Source organism: Camelus dromedarius, chromosome 2 (assembly GCF_036321535.1).
Source record: "Camelus dromedarius isolate mCamDro1 chromosome 2, mCamDro1.pat, whole genome shotgun sequence".
Lineage (NCBI taxonomy): Eukaryota > Metazoa > Chordata > Mammalia > Artiodactyla > Camelidae > Camelus > Camelus dromedarius.
The window spans coordinates 97973115-97994583 of NC_087437.1; the positions used below are offsets into that span (position 1 = coordinate 97973115).

The 21469-nt window shown below is 36.0% G+C and overlaps 1 protein-coding gene across 2 annotated transcripts in view; it reads right to left on the minus strand.

Moving 5' to 3' along the window:
* Positions 1 to 14123: 14123 nt before the first annotated feature.
* SAMSN1 (SAM domain, SH3 domain and nuclear localization signals 1) overlaps positions 14124 to 21469 on the minus strand; it is a 106781-nt gene continuing 99435 nt past the window's right edge. For both annotated transcript variants that reach the window (XM_031457870.2, XM_010977410.3), the window contains one exon: positions 14124 to 15002. In XM_031457870.2, coding sequence (XP_031313730.2) covers positions 14800 to 15002 — 203 coding nt within the window. In that variant the 3' untranslated portion in view covers positions 14124 to 14799. The remainder of the gene's footprint in view (positions 15003 to 21469) is intronic.

A 21469-nucleotide genomic window follows, 5' to 3' on the forward strand; every position in this document is an offset into this window, starting at 1 on the left:
ACTTTGCTGATCAAAATGTTGTTTCACAGGCTCTGATGATGTTCAAAACACCTTAGAGGAGGTGTGATTTTTCGCTAAATTGGCTAGTGTAGATCTCATATTTTTCATGAAGTCATGAGAAAATTTGTAAAGCCTCCTCTGACTCGTAAATCCTCTTATTCTGGGATAGCACTCATAAAGATTCAAAAAGGCAAACATTATATTGCTATTTAAAAAAATTTTTGCTGTTACTTAAGATCAATGATATCTAGACTAGTGATTCTATTTTTTTTTTTCCTACTTAGGGACCATATGTTATTTAGGAAACAAAATTTCAGAAGATTTGTAAGTATAAGGGAAGTTGCTTTTTCTTGATGAGCCATAACTTCGATCGGCAGTATTATATTAAATATCCAGCTTTGCCCAATGTCCTATGTTTCATCTATGCTGAAGTAGCATGATCTGAAGGGTAGAGGCCTTGGCTTAATTCTAGAAAATCACAGGACAAATCTGAACTCTTCTTTTTTGTGAATAGGTGTGACCATGGAAAGATCCCTTCACACCTCTAGATCTCAAATCTCTTCTATAATATGATGGCATTGGAATAGGCCATATCTAAGTTCCCTCCCTCTTTGGCATCTATGATTTGATGAAAACAGGAGTCCCTGTTCTTGACCATTAAAGTACTTCATATATAATTTTTTAAAAATCATTATTTATGATACTCAAGGGACTGTTTAGGAATTTCTTTCTTCCAGAAATTTATCCCTGTCTTGTGTTATTACAGATAATTGAAATTTGGGAAATTTGAAATCAGAGAGGGATTTATCAGCATCATTCCTATATTCATAGAGTCAGGGTTAGCATGAGATTGGCCCTTTTTGGTCTGTAGAATATTATAACCATCAAGACAACTATGTCCAATAGACTCATTTGGCTCACTTTTGCCTTTGTATTGTTGTATCACATATAAGTCCTGACTTCTCAGCTAGATGATGAGTCCCTGAAGGTCTGGGAACATATTTTGGGCCTTTCATGTCCCTAGCACCTACCATTTAACAGAGCCCCACAACTAATCACTGAATAAGTTACACAGCATAATTTTTTTAAAGCTTACAGAAAAAAATGTACAGGCTGAAGATTTACTTTCAATCACTGGAATGTAAACTGTTTTCTACAAAACTCAATGAAAAGGGAATGTAGGAATGAATCATTTGGTCTTCTGTTGTAAACTGAAATCCACTCTGGTCTAATTGGTGGTCATTTGATTTTTAATTGACAGTACCTCCCACAAATCTTCATGTATACAGCTAAGTAGTTGCTACTCCACAAATAGCTACCTAGTATAAAATTGTATTTATTACAAACTGAGATATTCTGGTTCTCAGTTAATAGTTTTAAGGCCTCAGAGGCGGGGACCACACACTTAGTATATTTCTGTGTAGTTTCCTCCTTCCTTCTTAAAACTGTAAATTGAGAACCAGAATATCTCAGTTTAGAAGGTAAGTATCCCAACCTTACAGCCTTTAGGGATGTCTTCCTTCTCTGAACTCCATGCCTGTTATTCTGTCCTGTTGGTTTGGCATTATGATGCATCTTTTGTAATAGGACTCTGTTGCTATTACAGTCTTTGGTATTTGTCCTGCCTCCCCAGCTGGATTGCAGATTTATTGAGAGCAAAGGCCATGTAACTTATGGTTCTGTATTCCAAGAGTCTAATAAAGTTTACTTATCTAGAAGGTGCTCAGTTAATATTTGCTGGAATCCTATAGGTAGGGCAATAGGCACATTTCCCATTGCAAGCTCACAATAAAGACAACAAACTTAAGTCTGCTTACTGAACTTCCTCATTCATGAAACAAGCTTAGTGCAGAAATAGCATTTTTCTTTTATTTAACTACTCTAAATTTTTGTTATTCTATTTCCTTTATATCAAAAGATGTATTTAGGTCTTTCAGATACTATCACAGAGATTAGTTTCGGAGCTTATGCAAGTGTAGGATATTTCAAGATTTAAAATGCCTTTAATTATACAAAATGACAAATTTATTAGATAACTAAATTTTTCTTTATCAACATTGTAGTACACATTAAAATATGGGCAGCTTTCTAATTATTGAAATAAGATAGATTTGTATTAAGAGAAATTTATGTGTTGTCTGTTTCATATCTCAGAAATGCACTTATAATCTTTAAATTTATGTAATCTGCCTAGGTTTTGAAGAATTTGAGGCTTTATTCAGGGGAAACCTATCCTAGACCTCTCAAAGCATAGTAAACAGAACATTCATTCAGGCAGCATGAAAGAGACACTCTATGAAAATCTGTATAAATCAGGGTCCCCAGAGTCCTTTTTAAGATTCAAGATAAGGAAATAATTTTTCTCATTAAACTCCCTTGGTATGAATATGATTGTTCAATATTTCATGAATATTTAATGAATTATTATTTCTTATAATTTTTGAATGTTTGACAATTGAAGCTTTATTTGGAATATATGTCTGGCTGTGTGGGGAAATGGCTAATTATGAATGCTTGACACTGTGTCTTGAAAAGGTCCAGGAAAAATAATTTCTAAGTTTTAGAGAGAGCAGGGAGGATGTTTAAAGGGATTCTCTACGGTATAAATTTGAGAGTGCCCGATGGGAGTGCTTCTTCATTCTTAATTCTTAAAGTAATATTATTATTATTAATAGTAACATCACTGATACCAATAATGAACCTGATGGAGTTAAAATGTTGCAGAAATCTTGCTAGGTGCCTTACTTGTTTAAGCTGGTTCAAGCTACAACTCTGCACTGAAGATGTTAACATCTCTTTTTGCATTAGAATGAACTAGAGCTTGGATGCTTAAGAACTGAAGCAAATAAGTGCTGAAACTAAGTCTGATCCCAAATCTCTGACATTTCAAAAATCCATGTTCTTAAAATGCATCATGTTGATTTCCTGTACTGAGGAAAAGTTATTTTTCTTTTACTATCTAAAATATAGGTAGATTTTTGCATACTGGTTCTGGCACTGTCTCACACAGGAGCTTCCAATAACTGCCAGTTACATGGTGACAATTATGCTTGATTAAGCAGATCCAGTAAGCACTTGATCGACTTTTTCCCATAAATGCTGACATTCTGCAGCCAAAGGGAAAAGAATACTTGCCATTATTCTAAGCACTCTGGCCATCTCCCCTTGTCTCAACGATAATATCAGGCTCTGAGTTTCCCAGATTGTTAGACTCAACCTGATTTCATGGTTTCAATCAAATGTCTCCCTGGGCAATTTGAATTTTTGAGGTCTGTAAGTCCTACAAGTAGACAGGTGACAATTTGTGAGATTTGAGGAGACGCTTGGCAAAGTGTCATTGTTGCTATTGGTCATTCTATTCTTGATAATTCATTGCTATGGAGTTTGAAGTCTTTAAAATGTTACAAAATCCTCTAAAAATACATAGGAAAGAGTGATTTGAAAGTTATAAATGTATACTATTATAAGAATCTAAACAACCTCACAAGATAATACAAATAGCATACTGATTTATACTCCACTGAAAAGATGACTTTAGCAAGGCTTTCAAAAGCTGTATCTGAATCATTCAAGGAGCTCGATACTGCTCTGGAACCTATGTTCCCTGCCTCAGATAGTTATACTCTTAAACAGAGTTTTAGGGTAATATAAGTGGCTTAAGATAATAAAATTAAATTTTATGTGTCACTCTAATGTGGGTCAAGCAGCAGTCCTGAATGACTCTCTACAAATATGACTCAAGGATTCAGACTTTTGCTGTAGTCTCCATAATTCAGTGTTCCACACGTCAGAGTCCATTGCTTCCAGGTATATGGATAAAGGAGCGAGAAAGCACAGGAAGAGTAAGGAAAACCTAGTGAGGGGAGGACATGAACCTCAAAGAATTATCTTATGGGCCAGGCCCTAACTTTGGCCAGAACTGGTCACATGGACTGAACTGAATGCAAGAGAGCTGATAATGTGCCTAGGAGGCTAATAGGCACAGTTTGGTGGACACATGTCATTTTCTCTGCCTCATAGGTTATGTGAGTAAGGCTGGATAGAGCAGAAAAAAAGCAAAATCAAATAAGCATGAAAAACTTTGATCATAATAGAATTTTAATGGGTGCCCAACATTGCCTTCATAGTTAATATAGGCCTGTACAAAAAAATATGTGATCGAGATATGACTTTGAACCAGGTTATTTTCATTTTCAGAATCTATAGTATGGTCTGTGGGAGAAGCAGATGGGGACTATTGATAAGGAGTACCTGAAACCAGGGCTGCCTTTTAGGGTATGTAACCTGTGTTGTTTCACAGGGCTCTGCACTCACAAAGGCCCCACATTTGGCTTAATGCTTTGCTATTACTGTCTTAAAATTCATCATAATTCTGAACCAGGGGCTCCACATTTTCATCTTGCACTGGGTCATTATGCTAAGCATCCTGGATGTTTCTCATTATGTAGCAGGTCCGACCTGAAATTCATGTCTTATTAGAGACTAAAACTGGACTCAATGATAAAATGAAGATACAGTCTTTAAGATGCAGTTAATGCTAATTGACCTTTGAAAGAAGACAAGTTACAAAAGCAAAGCTGTGTGTGTGTGTTTGTGTGTGTGTGTGTGTGTGTGTGCATGCATGCACATCTGCACACATGAGTACGTACCCATACAGGAGTGTATTTTTTTTAGGACAAAGTTTATTGGGAACAATTTGTTTTAACTGATATTTGTCGAGCATCATTCCATTGTTTATTGTTAGCTACTCATGTGAAGAGCTGGTTGATGTCTATAGCACAAACATTTGTTTCACATAAATGGGCGTTTCAGTTGGGTAAGTTTTAATTAAGCAACCATTATTGTACAAGTAGTTGTTTTTGAAACCATGAGAAAACTACTATAATTTGCTAATTCTGTTATCTAGAATCTGAAGGTGTTGAATCTTGTCTACTGTAACATTGAATACGATTTGACTATGAATGTCCCAGATGTTTGGGCAACAAAAGAAAGTATAAGAAACCCTTCCAATATAATGTGTTACATTTATTTTCTACTGCAAATACCTGGACACAGTTTAACTCTTCTCAAGCTCATAGAATCATTTGGTTCTGAAATGAATGACTTATTTTTAAGTTCTGCTTCCACACCACTTTCCTATATTGCTACTCTAGCATATCACATTTCGTAGGGATTTATTTATTTACACATTTGCCAGAGGAGCACACTGAACTCTTAACTTCTTGAGAACAGGTGCTATTGCTATTCGTCTTGCTATTCCCAGAGCTGAGTAGAGTTTCCAGGCACCCTGAACATGTTCAATAAATATTTAATGAAGAAATGAAGAAATAAATAAGTCATGATAAAAATATCGTTTTTCTTTAAGCAAAATAAATATGTCCAAGTCTTAAAGGAAGCTTCTGGTCTTAATAAAGCCAAAATCAGGACTTTTTTATTTTGCAGGGGCATTTTAAACTTGCGTTATGCTCTTTAGCCCATAACAGCCATGTTCCAGGTAGGGATGAAAGAAAGCATGTTTAGGGGGAGGGTATAGCTCAAGAGGTAGAGTGCTTGCTTAGCATGCATGAACTTTTGGGTTCAATCCCCATTACCTCCATTAAAAAGAAATAAATAAAATAAACCTAATTGCCTCCCCCACAAAGAAAACTAAAAAAAAAAAAAAGAAAAAAAAAAGAAAGAAAGAAAGCATACTCATCAAGTGAAATTTTAAAACATCTGAAGGGTAAAAATACTTGTCATTTTCAGAAATTCAGTATTTTATTGAAAGAGGTTTTTGTCCTGTTTTAAAAAAATGGCTTGCTTAATGTAAGTAAAGAAGAATATACATAATTTTCAAAGGATATATATGTTGATACAGTTTTGTATTAAACTTACTGCTAATAATATAATTTTTCACATGTCTCCTAGTAATGAACATGAATAGAGTTCACTATCCTTTTGTTTAAGCCTGAAAATGGTTTATATACTGTGTTAGTTTCCTGTGCTAACTATCACAAACTCAGTAGCTTAAAAAACAACAGAAATTTATTCTCTCCTAGTTCTGGAAGTCAGAAGTCTAGGACTAGTATCACTGGACCAAAATCCAAAGCATGTCTGCAAGATCACACTTCCTTTGGAGGCTCCAGAAGAAAATCCATTCCTTGCCTCTTCCAGCTTCTAGTAGCTGCTAGCATTCCTTGGTTTATGGACACATCACTCTAATCATCAAAGTCAGCATCTTCAAATCTGCGCTCAGTCTTCACATTGCCTTCTCTTCTTTGTGTGTCAAATCTCCTTCCTCTTTCATATAAGGACACTCGTGGTTACATTTAGGGCCTCCCAGATAATTCGGGATAGTCTCCCTATCTCAAGATTCTTAATCCCATTTGCAAAGACCCTTTTCCCAAATAAGGTAATATTTATGAGGTTCCGTGAATTAGAATCTTCTGTCTTTGGGAGTGATTATTCAGGCTGCTACATTTAACCTGTTCACTTTTGCATTAATGACTATGTAGTGGGATTCTAGATGATGTATAACAATGTACTTTTCTCAGTGCTCACTGACACAGGAATAAGGGTGATGTGTAATAAGTGAGTTGGAGAACTATAAACTAAATAATACTTTAAAGGTAAGGCTGCCTAAAGAAGCAGGCTTTGGCAAGTAAAGCTCAGAGAGGGAGCTCATAAACTTCATGATAATACCTCGTATAAATTAAAGTAATGTTAATTGTCTCCCCCAAAGCAAGGCCATTAAGCAGCTTATTGCTCCTACCTTTAGAATTTATTTTGGTATTTCTTGTGGTCCTACCTTTCCAATGGTATTTTACTTTTTACCCAGAAGGGATATAAACACTTCCTGACAGTCCCTTCTGGTATATTTCATCTCTAAGTATAACAAGAGGAGGGAAATAAATGACCACATAGGTACTGATAAGCTCTGCAGCGATCAGAGATAAAAGGCTCTAGAAAGACGCCAGCATGTAGTTTCATTTTGAAACACAGTTCCTAACAAATGGAAAGAATAACTGTGTCTACTTACATTCCCCAGTTACAAGCAGCTAGCCTGGCAGTGACCTTGACACTAACTAAGGAGGAACTTTCTGTTTCATTTTTTCCACTATGTTGAGGTAAGATCCTCTGAACCATGAAAAAAGATGTTTCGTTCCTTAAACACATTTTTATCCATCTCCTACTATGTGCCAGAAAACTGTGTGTAAATCCCTAGCTAATCCAGTTGCTTTCTTTCTCCCTGTCAGTTGCTTTCCATGTGATTTTCAAGTCCTCAAAACTTTTAGAATTCTACGCTTGGTCATTTAGAACAGAACCAAGGAATCAAGGCCATAAAAGGACAGCTTAGTTGGAGGAGGGGTGAGTGGAAAAGGAAAAAAACCAAGAATGCTAAGAAGTTGCGTAAATGTCCTCTAGCACATCCCCTACTCTGAGGGCTAATGTACTGTAGCAATTCATCAGTCATTCTAATAGTCTTTTAACTTCTGTCAGAAAGCCTGCTAAATGCTAACATCTTAAATGTTTAATATTCTAAAACATATTTTCATTAATCATGCAAATTATCTGGGTATCCGTATTTTACAGTAACTCTTTTCAGAGATTGAGGCCTAAGGCTTTGTGTATGAGAGACCCATGTTAGTGAATGATACTATAGACGAAATGTAACTCAAAATTAAAGAATTTTAGAAATGAAACTTTGCTAGTGAAATTCCAGTAGCTGTGTGCTATCACATTTACTAAAAAAAAAAAAAAAAACAAAAAAACCCAAAAACTGTCATTAATGTCAAATCCTTGTGATTATGGAGCAACCAGCTAAACTATGCACTTGCTTCATTCTATTTTATTACATAGTTGGTGGATAGATATTAATGGTAGTAGATGGTATATTGTCCTAATAGAAATAATCTTATGTTTCATAGCAAAATGGACTGTGGGCTCAGTTGTTAGAAAAAGGTAGAACATGAGTTCCTTGCAGTTATGTTGGCCTGAACTGCACCATGAAAACCTTCATTTTTATGCTACCAGTCACCTCAATTCCAAGGATTCTTAGTTGCTTGAGAAAAGGAGAAACATGTAGATTGGCCCCATGAAGCAGATGGATAAGGAATTGAAAGGGTAAATGGTATGAGTTTTGGTAGTGTTAGTGGAAATGCTTTACCCTGAAGCCATTTGATTGTCAGCAGAAATGAAGCTTGGTAGTGAAAGAGAAATGACCCGAGACCACGTAAATATGGTTAAACTGGAGTCACAAAGCACTAGTGCTCACTGGACTCAAGAACATGACCTAAGCGACTGGAAGTCATGAGCGATGGTGGTGGATCAGTGCACTAGTCCAACTCCCAACAGGAAACATATGGCACAATAGACTGAAGGTAATTCAAGGAAGGCTTATTTATAAAGGGGCTAATTACAAATCCGTGGGCAGGGTGGAGAGTGGGGGCACCATTAAGGGCTGGGCAGGTAGTGAGAGCTAACAGGCAAGAGCTGTTATTAAATATAGGCCTTAGAAGATGAGACAATTACCAGAATTTGAAGGAAAGAGAGTCATTACAAAAAGTCACCTCTGGGGGACTAGTGACCTTTGATTAAGGGAGACAGCCAGCACAGGTGATCTCATGGAGAGAGCAAATGCCCTGACTTCACTCCCCTCTCTCTCTTCAGTCTCCTAATGGGGCTTTCCATTCTTTGAGCCTAACAGGAACCCGAGGACACAGATCAAGAATGTGGTCCATGCAGGTTAGCCTCCCTGTGTGGACACCAGGGCTTCCCACGTGGAGAGTGAGGGTGAACACAGGGAGTCAGAGATGTCTAATTTTGGTATGCATACCACTTTGATTATGTAAGCAAAGTTCATAACCACCCTTTGATTGCTTTTCTTACAATTCTTTTTTTAAAACCATTTCTTTTGCAGTTAGTTTCTTGTACGATATCACCTGATACTGTATTCATTATCTTAACAAAATTTCTCGTAGCAGTGCTGCTTCTCCAGTACACAAGTGTGAACCACCTTAGCCTCTGAGTAGTCAGATACTAAAAAAAAAAAAAAAAAAAAAAAAAAAAGCTGAATGCCGTCCAGACAGTTCTTTATTCTGAACTTTATTCTTCACATTACTAATCAGTTGGTGTAACAGTGTGCTTTTAAATACCTGTAGTCCTTACTGCTAAAGGAACACTGAAGTCTTCACTTTTTTTTCACATAGTTTGCCTTCTAATTTTACTTTTCTAGTAAAGTATTTAACTATTTCTTCCTGAATCATGGATTCTAAGGTGCAATAAAAATCCAAAGGGAAGTATATTTGTTGTTATACAGAGAAACATTTTTTTTAAGAGCATTTTCAATGATTTCTGCTGGAATGAATGAGTAAAGATTTCAAGAATAAATAGTGGCAGAAAACCAACTTTACTGTTGTACATAAGTTGATGCAGCCCCTGGGTACAAGTACTTCTGTATCTCCTTTTGTTGAGTTCTCTATTTTTTATGAATATGCATATTGGGGGGAAAAACTTCCATCTGCTCTCTTTTAGCTGATTCTATCACATTTTTGAGCTGTGCATCATTATGGAGCTTCAGAGAAAGATGATCATTTACATTACATACGGATATAAAGGAGAGGAGGAGTTGATGAATTGCAAACAAGTATAATTTATATGGACGAAGTGTGCCAGAAGTGCTTTTCACCCCATTTTACTCTGCAAATGGAATGATTCCTGCCCATTCGCTTGGCCCAGTGCCCAAATACTCAGAGAGGAAAACAGTCCCTTTAGCTTGTGCATCAGGATTTCACTTCTTTCCTGTGAGGAGACAGTGCTTTGCACTCATGCTCACCAGGGACCACAGAGGTCAAAAGAAATCTCTGAACATTCTAATGTCATATTTTATATTCTTCTGTCATGGCTTCCTCATTTATAATAAACATCATTTGGACACACTGATCCTCTGTGTGTGTGAGAAGTCTGCATGATGGAGAAGGAAAGGAGAAGTGATGAAAAGCTTTTATTTTCCCCGTAACCTGTCTCCGTGCTTTGATTTCCCATGGTAGATCACTTGTGTAAATGCCCATAAGCTTTGCAAGTAAGTAAATTTTACATTTAGGCTGTCTTCCTGAGAGCTTCTCTGTTGGCTTTAGCGCAATCAGCTGTAACTCTCTACTGCAAATACCAAGGCCCAAGATGCAGTAATCACCCCAGATCTTTTATTTATTTAATGTAAGCATTCATTTATATGTTTATTCATTTATTCTTCAAAAATGATTATCCCTATCAGGTACCAAGAGTGAGGACTCAGAGCCGCATACAATATAACCTCTTCCTAAACTGCCAGGAGTAAACAAAGTAAATCATCTTTCTTGAAAAAAATATTTATTTGCTATTGTTATCATTTTATTTTACTCTGTCTTGATGGGGGGAGGTAGTTAGGTTTATTTATTTTTAGTAGAGCTAGTGGGGATAAACAAAGAAATATTCTGTCATGACAAAAATGGTCATTTATTCTGTGAGGGTCTGCTAAAGCAGCTGACTCTCTGTCTTGCTTGTGGACAACACAGTTGTCTTAGCCCACGGGAGATTTGTGTCTGAAGAATTTCAAGTCACTGCTAGACCATGGCTTGTCTTATGGTAGCATGTGTGCTGCTTTGAGTCATGCTCAGACATCAGTTTTCCTGCACATACTGCATGCCTTGCACTGAGTGCTTTGGACATTTTATCTCATTTAATCAACAATATAATATGGAATATTAGTACTATAATTATATACATTTGATAGAGGGGAGAAAACTAAGCTCAGAGGATAAGTGACTTGCCCAAAGTCACACAGTCCTCAAACCCAGATCTCCAGGCTCTGTGTTCAGATCAATGTTGGCTGTGATGAGATGAATTCAGTGGTAAGATGGCAGGTAGCGTAAAGTGTGGGTTACTTCTATCTTATTTCCACAGCCAAGAAACACGGTCAAATTTAGAAACTGCTGTTCTTTTGCCTATATTTAGTCTCTATTCATTTTGCTCTCAACCTTTACATAATTTCAGCATGAATTCCCACTTTATGAAGGAGTACTTGAAGTCTGCATGCTGATTAGTTATACAGTTTTCTTTATCAGTGGTTGGGGGATGGAAGTGCATGTGTGTGTGGGGGGGTGATGGAGTATCTAAAATTTCATCACATTATTTTTCTCAGAACTTACGCTGTAACGGAAGTTTCTCAACATGAAATGTCATCAATTTGGCCTCACTCAGGAAGTTGCAAGGCACTTGACTGTAACCTCAGTGAATTGGACGTTGTCTAAAGCCTGAAAATCTTTAGCTGCCTGTCATTTTAGAAGTTTTAAAAGTTATTTTATTTCTTAATTAATTCTCTTTGCAATTTGATTGATTTAAAAAAAAGCTTCTTAAGGGTGAAGATACATTTGTGTTTATATCAGAAGTAGAATGGGAGAGGGGAGGGATGTCAGAATTTAAATCATCTAATTTTTGCTCTTATCAAAATAGTATTATGAAGATTTTATCCACTTATCTGAAATAAAATTTCTCTAACCATGCATGTTGTCACAACGTACTTGAATCTGTAAATATGGGCTATCCCTGAGATCAGAATAATAATTGCATTCCACAGTGGTTTTACAACCTTTCTGTACTAAAAGACCCAGTTGTGTCCAATGGAGAGGTGATGACGAGATTCTGATGCAGATTATCTGATCCAAAGGGCCTTTGTGGCAGCATATGTATTCCGTATCTAAATATTGTTGAATGAATAAACAAGTGAATGAGACTGGAACTCTCACTGGGTTTCAGCCTAGAAGCACAAAGCCAGTGTAATCATCTGGTAAAGATTAAAATGTCGACCCTTGAACCACTTTCACATCTGTCTCCTAGTCAACAGTGGAAGGTCTAAGTCCCTCACAACCTTGGATGAACTATTTCTGCCGGCAGCTGAAACCTCATGGCGTCTCTGCTTTCCTCCTTCTCTCTTTGCATGAATCCAGCTTCTCTTCATCTGCTTCAGTCTCCTCAAGGCCTCTGCAGCACTTCTGCTCAAAAGTATTTCTCTAAATTCTTAATTGGGTACCTTCATTTTGAAGGGATGGAAGTTGTGACTGAATATGTTTCACAAGTTTCTACCATTTTACAATCAGGAAGTTCCTTATATGCTCACCAGCTTACAATTCCCTGACATCTTCATAAAGAAGCTCTACTCTTTTGACCTCCTTGAGGCAGCAGATTGATTAAAGATTAAGAAGTATGGCCAGTGGTTGTGCTGTGTCTATGGAGGCCCTAGAAAAATCTGTTTGAAGTGGTAGTCCTAGCAGGAGTGGGGCCATGATGGAGCCAGCATATTGGAAATTTGAAATTGAAACACTATTTCCTGCTGTGGAGAGGAAGGAACAGAAGTAGACATGTGCTTTACTCCTGACCTGGGTACCGCATCTGGGATCACCTCTCATGGATCTGGAAAAATATGCTAGAGATTAACTGTGTGTTTCCTCCAGCATTTGAAACACCACTTTGTATTTCCTGATTTTTCCTAATTTTTAAAATTAATTTGAAAAACTTTTTGGCCACTTTGGAAGGTATTGTATAGGTTGGGTAGATTGATTTAAATATTAATATGGAGTGTGTTGTATGGGGATAATCATTATATTCAATGCAATCCGGCAAACAATTCCTGAATGTCCACTCTTTGTCTGGGATTATGCCAGAGATTGAAATGACTAAACGGAATAGTCTCTGTCACCAGGAGATCACAGTCTCGTGAAAGGGCAAGCGTCACGCAAATAGATAAAGTATAATATGATGTGTTACAACTAACAGAGATACAAATTGCTATGAAAAAACAAAGTGGAGGACACTAAAGAGACTCACAGAAGGCGTCACGGAGTAAATGACTTTTGTGATGAGTCTTAAGACAGAAAACAGAGGGAGGCTTCTGGATATAAAAAATAACAGGAGCCACTCCAGCAAAATAAATAGCGTAAGAAAAGTCACAAAGGGAATAGTGAACTCAGGGAATTGCAAGAAGGTTGTTATGGCTGGAGAGTGTAGGGTGAGAAGGGAGAGAGGAAAGATATGACTCATAGGGAAGGTTAAAAATGGTTGAGAAGGACTTTATATATCCCGGAGATTTAAGTATTATACCAAAGATAGTGAAAAGCCATTAAAAAATTTTAAGCTGGGAAGTATGTGATTTGAATTTTTTGTTAGAAAGATCTTTCTAGAGACCATGTGGAGGATGGATTAGAAGGTAGGGCATTGATAGGACAGAGGTCAGTTGGAAAGTTGTTACATCATTTTGCACATGACAGTATGAAGTCCCAAAGCAAGGCAGCAACCATGGGAATGGATAGAAAGCTGTGAATATGAAAGCGTTTCTAGAAGTTTGATCCATAGAGATTGATTATTTATTGAATCTGTATGAGAAGGATATATGTGAGATGAAGCAAGAAATTATTTTCTGCTTTGGCTAACTGGGTGGGTATTGGTACTGTTAAAGAGAGAGGTAGATTGGGAATAAAATAGGAGAGACAAGGTTGCAGAGAAAATCAAGGATTTGAATATGCTGAGTTGAAGCTTCCTAGAGTGCAGTGGACTGAGCTGTGTCTCCCCAGCCCCTCACATTCATGTGTTGGAACTCTAAACCCCAATGCATAGTATTTGGAGATAAGGTCTCTGGGAGATGATTAGGTTGAGACAAGGGATTAACCTAGTTATCTCCCAAAGACCCTGTCTCTCTCTGCCGTTTCAGGACACAGCAAGAAGGTGGCTATCTGCAAGCCAGGAAGAGAGATCTCACCAGAACCCAACCATGCTGGCAACCTGATCTTGGACTTCTAACTTCTAGAACTGCGAGAAATAAATTTCTGTTGTTTGAGCCACCCGGACTATGGTGTTTTGCTATGGCAGCCTGAGCTAATATACAGGGATTCAGGAAGTGGGATAACACAGATCCAGGGTTTAGGAGAGAGACTGAGGTGAAGCAATTGGTTTGGAAATCATATATATATATATATATATATATATATATATATGTATATATATGTATATATATATATGTATATATACATGTATATGAGATATGTGAAAACATAAGAAATTTTGTGTAAAGTTCTTAGATGAATATGCCTTCAGTAACACTAGTCTGGAAAATATCAAATGCACATAGTTTTTTTTATTATTAAAATTAGGGTATTTCAAAATTTTAAATATTTACACTAAAAGGTGAAAAATCTGTACAATTATTAAAATTAGTTTTACTCAATCAGAATTTACAATATATTGTTATCTATACTTTTACATAGATAACAGTGAAGAAATGAACAAAAAACAGTTACTAAAACTTCACTATGGATCAGGATAAAATGCCTCCAATATTAACACACGCGTTCCCAGTAATTATAAAATGAATGTAAGTGCTGCTTGCACAATTGGTTAAACAGACACATGCTCCATAATGATTCATTCAGTAATATACATTAATTCAAAACTGGTAGGTATAAAAAAGGAGGATTTTTTTTGGAAAATCATTTTGCACTTATAAAGCCAAATAAAGCTCATGTCTCACACACTAAAAACTTACACTATACTTTTTTATGATACAGGCAAGTGAGATGCTAATATATAGTATTTAAAATAATAAATATACATACTACTTACAACAACTGAAAATGTTAGAGCTATGAACTTTTATGTACAATCATTCCCATTAAAACATTTTAACTTCAGGTCGTATCTGCAAATACTTCTCTTCCTCTCCTATTTGATCTTTTAGCTCAAGAAGAGTTAAAATCCAAACACATCTGTAGATGTAGAGCTGAGAATGTGTGTTCAGTTGCTTGGCTCTGTGATAGTAATCTTCTGTACCATGTCAGACAGATTTTCAGACTCCAGATCTTCTTTACCATTATCTGAGTTTTCTGATGAGATATAACAACCAGAGTCCCTTGGGCAGTCATCTAACTGTGACTTATTTAAGGAGATGTCTGGGCTTAAGGACAGGGGCACAGATTCATTTTCTTGCTCTTGAATAGCTGGAAATGGAAAAGAGGGGAGCAGTTAGGCAAAGCCAAGAAAAGTTTTATTCATATATTAATTCATCTTCAAGCTGTTTTAACTGTTCCAACCTTTACTTCATTACAATTGAAACTTTTGTAAGTAAACATTTGTTGATTATAAAAGTGATGTTTGCACTCAAATATTCAAACCCCTGTTTTCTTAGAAGACAAAGTTTGCCCTTTGTTGCTCACTTGCAGTTTCATGAAATTCATGTGAACTGCTTACATAAGTGAAGATCAATATGGACTCTCACTTTACATTAATGATAAGTTGCCAGAGAAAGCAGATTGTATCCACAGTGTGACTGATGCCTTTTCCAAATGCTCCTTAAAGTAACACTAGAAAAAGTCATTTGTAGTTTAAATGTACAATCCAAATCAATAGTGATCTTTTCGAACAATTCTAGAATCGTGATAATGTGGATTAATGAATATAAAAGATCACTATGAGCAACAGTATACAGTAGGACTTTGATAACTTGGAATTTAACTAATAAAACTTAAAATATCCAAAAATTTTATATGTTTGCTTTCATCAGAAAAGTAGACAAAGAAACCAAGTTGCTTTTAGAAAATAAAATACTATTTCCATTGAATCTGTCTTTTGTAGTGTGTCAGAAATTCTACATCTTTTGTTTATAGTTCTGAATAACAATTGTTGATACTCAGATTGGTAATTCTGTGTCATCAAAGCAGTATTCTGGATTCAGTAGGCATTATCTTTTTAGAAAAAAATATTAGAGATGTAATGAAAGATATTTCTAAAGAACCTGAGCAGCCCTATGAAGTTTTACTCCTCTCAAGAAAGAGCATCAGTGTTCTCTTTGTCAATGTGAAGTTTCTTTTTTTGCATTTCCTGACACTAGTAAATGGGTGTTTCTCTGCATCATGAGATGGGTTCCTCAGAGAGGAGATGGATGTGAGGCCACCACCTCTCAGCTGTATCAGCGTGTCTTGCTCTTCCCCCTTCTAACCTTTGGACATTTGAATTGCCCTACATTGGAAAAACATACATTTCAGGGTGGGCTAAGACCTCTGTCTTCAGAGGCTACACACTGCATTCCACTCCAGTGAGAAGAAAGTAAACCTTAACTTCAAAATCCTTGAAAGAAGGAAATTGTGTAATTGTGCAATTTTCCTCAATGGATTCATAAGTAATTTATCCTTTAGAAATCCACTTTTTAATCTTGCCTACATATCTCCTGCTTTTAAATGCATTTTCTAGGTTTCAGATATCTTGCCAACATTAGTTTATGGTTCAGTGTGAATCCAATTGTTGTCAACTTCATTAAAAGAGAGAATTGGGCCCTGGTGCCTTCGTATACTTGCATGTAATGAATTAAGTTCTCATCAATGTATCTAGAATGGTACTGGTTATGTACCACTCATGGAGGAATTGAGAAAAGAGTCACTCAAATTATTTTCTGTATTCTGCGGTTTAGATGGGAAATACAGATTGAGTAAGGTTGGGAAAAAATGATAAAAATAATTTCTTAGTCTACTCATCTTCAAAATGAGTCATAGCAGTTCTTTTAATCTTTTCTTCAAGGCTTTTATTTGCAACAATGAAACCACATTTATGCCACTCCTCTGAATCTTCTCCACATTTGCCACAATGTATTTAACTTATTTCTAATTCAAGGATCAGATATTTAAGTCTAGTGATATGATAACTAGTTCTAAGCATAAGGAACTTTAACTTTAATATGTACCTATTGTGACTGTTATTTTAAAATGTTAGCTATCATGAGGCATTTTCTCTTTATTAGTCATAACAACCTTTAGGTTTAAGGAGAGTCTACTTAATATTGATTAGTCTTTATGAGTATCAGTCATTCACTTTTGTTCCCAAGCCCTTCTTTTATAAAAAGGCAGCACTGAAATGGGACCTCATTCTCTAAGGAAAAGCTCTCTCCCTCTGCTTTTCTGTCTTATCACCACTGAAATGAAAGACCCAGCTCTGTGTTCCATTATCCAGGTGTTTCTGGAAAAGGCCAGAGGACTTGGATTTGTGGCCATGCTTCCTGTCCCATCAGCAGTGATCACCAGATTTGGAGCGTGATTCTCTTAGAATGTTTGTGGGGGTAATGCCATATTTCCCCAGATTATGTTTGGGCCTATTACCTGAACACAAAGTAGGAAGAACTGAGTTCCCTTCCTTCAGACTGACATCCTAAACAGGACTTGGTGTAATAAAACTGCTCCCAACACCATGTTCTGTTTAGGTTGATTACTGATTGTGGGGCTCTCGTCAACATATAAAACATGGGCTTGAAGAAATCTGATTTCCAAAATTAGCTCTTTTCCTTTCAAAAAATAAGTAGTCAGCTTGTTATTTTGTCCTCAGAAGCCTCTATACATTCACCTCAAAGGCTAACAAAGTAAACAAACAATAAATGAAAATCTGACTTTAATAGAAAATGTGGCATTTAAAAAATTTTAGTAATAAAATATATTTTAAAATTTCCCCCTGACAAATACTGTATCATACTCTCTAAATTCTAGGAATGGTTTGTTTTAAATACAGGTTATTTATTGTAGAAACCTTTCATCTGCAATTTTTATGGAAAATAGAAATTGTTTCTCAGTATGAAAGTTATGCAGCACAGTAATTTACAAAACAGCAGTAATTTGCTAAATGATTTCCTAGTGAAATGAAAACATGACTATGCCTCCTCAAAAGCTTCCCACCAGGCTTGCAATAATTTTAGGCAAGTGATCAGCTGGAGCCCCTCAACTGTAACTATAAAAAGAAAAGGCAGGTCATTAAGTTACATTATGGAAGTGAAAGCTATGTAGCATTCAGTTTTTTTGTATTTGAACGGTCAAGATTTTCCTCTTCTTGGTTTTTTGTTTTTTGTTTTTTTTTTTCCATCCTGACACTAATGACTTAGGGATTGGCACAAACCTAGGTCTTATGCGATGGTTGGTTTTTCCAGCAGAGGTGATGAATTCACACTAAAACATCTACATTTTCTTTCTAAGTCATTTAGTTCCTTCATGTGGCCATGAAACAGAGTAAAGCTAACCAACTACCTAGAAATTGAAACTATAACCTTCATCAGTTTTGTCCCATGGTCCAATCATCTGAGCTAACCAGGCAAGAATCACACTGAAGTGAAAAATAGTATGCCTACAAAATTACACACTTGCCATAGGATATCTAAGTGCATTTTTATACCAAAATATTTCTGATAATAGGTTAAGTTAAAAAATCAGTGTGTATAATTTAATTATTTTATTATTGAAATTATATAAAAACATATAGACATGCATATAATTGACATGCAAAAGTGTTAAAATTTTAGATAGATTTTCTCTTTACTTTCTCAGATTGTCTGCAATATCTTGTATTTTATTTTAACAAAGAACAAGAAATTTAAATGGTACTATTTTTCAGTAAAGCTCCTGAATGGTTTGCAAATATCCCAAAAGAATTTTCAAATCTGGGTATATTGGAGAATTATTAAATAATTTGAAGAAGGATATCTCATTGCTACCAGCCAATAGCAGGCATAACAGGAGTACAGAAAGCAGCCCCAAACAGTTCTGTACTCTGTGTAATGAAAATAAAATAATTATGTTAAGAATAAATTATTTAGGAGATACTTTGTCATAAAGAACTACTTTGAATATTAAAATATTTTATTTCTTACCAAAATGTTTATGGAATCATGAGCCCATGTTTCAACATTTTAAGATAGTTGTCAATGGAGATAAAAAGTGGCATGGTGATTAGAACATAAGACAGCTAGTATAATTATTCATAAAATAATTATATTGAGTTGTGACATTTAATTAATTAAGTATAGGCAATCTCAATTGTATTAAAAGTGAAGAAAGCTTTAAGGAAATCAAACTAGATCCTAATTCTGGGAAAAAGTTCTCATGCCCTAAGGAGAGAACTCTGTCCTATATTCACATATTAGAAAGTTTAAGATTTAATAAAAATGTAAACTACTAGTTTTTGCTTGACTTTCCCAGTTTTCTTTACCCAAATATTCCAGATTTTGACTTTACTATCTTGTTTGCTTTAGGTATGAAGCCTCTGTCCTTTAAGCCAAGTACTATAAAATAATGCAATCCGAAGGGCATAGGAAAATACCCGACCAATGAACGTGCTCAATAAACAATTTTTTTAATTAAAAATGTGATATTTAGATTAATTAAAGGAAATATGAACTAAAAAAGATCAAATAAGAAATTTTGTTGAAATTCAAATGAAGATACCTCTTGGGTCTTTACTCTCCTGTTCTTCTCTAGCTTGGTACTATCTCTAAAGAGGAAAAACCAGGCTTATGCATCTTAGGATGGCTCAAAACCTCATTTGTAGCCCCATTTGAGTCACTCAAACCAAAACTCAAGCATTCTCCAGGTAACTATGGCTATATTTATTTGTCCAGAGGTAGCATTGTCCATGGAGGAACATCCAGTAGGTAGTATGGCATAACTCTTAATTATTTCTGATTTCATCTTAAGCACATTCTAAATTACCTGAACACTTTAATTTTCTATTTAGTAGATATTTGGTATTTATTTCATTTAAATACTGACTCATCCTTTGGGAAAAAAAAATAAAAAAACAAAATGCAAGAACAAATTGGAAACAAGAATCACTTCATGGGAAACCAACCAGTTGCTGCTTTCTTGAGGCCATGAGAGAATATGGAGTTGGAATGACTCTCCCTCTTTTTGTAAACCTCTCTTTGCATCCATCACAGCATCATAGTCTAACCTCTAATGAGGTGTGTTCTGGGGAGAACATCTATACTCAAACTCACAGCAACTCCCACTTCTACTGTGCTGGCTCCTTCAGTGGGGCAGAGACACACTCACTTGAGAACCAATCACTCAGCACCAACTCAGACAGCACTGTTAGGCTGCCGCTTCACCCAAGCACACATCCCCATAAAAGGCTCTGGTCCCAAGAAACATTTACCCTTGGTTGAGTTGTCATATTGCACTATTTTGGTCAGGACCAAGTAATATTAAAAACTATCACTAAATTAGGGGCCTTAGGAAATCAATATCATATTTCTTATAGGTTAAATTAATATGGTGAAAAAAAACCCTGATTTCATTATTTTAAAATTTATTATTTGGCAGAAGTAGTAACACTTAGCATATTACTGATCTACAATTTGCTTTTACCATTTAATATGTTTTGGACATAATGTCAGTACATGTCTCATTCTCTTAATATCTTCATACTACTTTGTTGTTTGCATATATCTTAATTTATTTATAAAAATTAAATACTGATGGAAGTTCACATTGGTTTTAGTTTTTAATTAAAACTCCTAGTAGTTTAGCTAGTATTTTTATGCATTTGTAGAATTTAAACAAATTTCTAAAATTGGAATTTCTGGATACAAAAGTACACACATTTTAAACTTTGATAGTTTTTACATTATCATCTTCTAGAAATGTACTCATTTATATTCTTGCACACTCATATGCACACACAGTCATGCATAAAATGAATCTTGACAACACATCCCAATACCCACCAAAAACTTTTATATGTGAGGTGGGATTGAAGGAGACTTTAAGTTTTATAACCAGAAAAATAGTCTTGCATGCTATTTACAAATTTCTTCACTCCCTCATTCAACACATATGCATTCTGCAAGCACTTGTTAACCATCCACTCAATGCAAAGAGCAGTTCTAGGGCCTTTGGGAAGGCACATGGTAATAGAGGATTCACTCTTGTTTGTCCAGAGTAATCATTACAAAACCATGCCTAGTACACCATCACAGTGCACTATAAAAAGTACAGGAATGCCCTACATGTACAGACATTATAAGTTCTTTAGGTGACTGAGGTGAAAATTCTGTGAACTCTTCCCTCTGGGAATTGCTCTCTGGTTGAAGTATAAAAATGTTTCTGTTTCATTTTATTGTTCTTTGTGTTATATAGAAGATGGCATCTATCATAGTTTAAATCTTAGGGGGGTAAAACCAAAAAGAAATCTGAAGAAAGTAAAATGGCTATGACTAGAAATAGATATTACATGCATGTTTATAAATACATAAAAGTAAAATATCTGTGTGCGTTCTTTACTCTATGTGGATAGTTAGCATCTATTTTCTTAAAAGGCTGTACATTTCTTGAATCTAGATCCAAATCATATGGCAAGTGGGTTGGAAACACCAGGCGCACATGTCAGGGGCTAAGGCACCAGGCTCCCCTGGCACGCTGTCAGGCCAACTGCTGGACTGCTGCTTGGCATAACTACAAATCTCCCCTGCTGGCAGCTCATGTTCCAGGCTCCTGGCTGGGACTTGCCATTTGCCCTGCATCGTTTTGGGCAGGTAGGCAGGCAGGAAGGCACAACTGGGGATAGTTGAGCAATGAGGGGCTGCTGTGACCACAGCTGGTGCCAACAGCCTGGCACACAACCCACCTTTCCCCCTTCCTCCTCATTGAGCGCTGCAAAC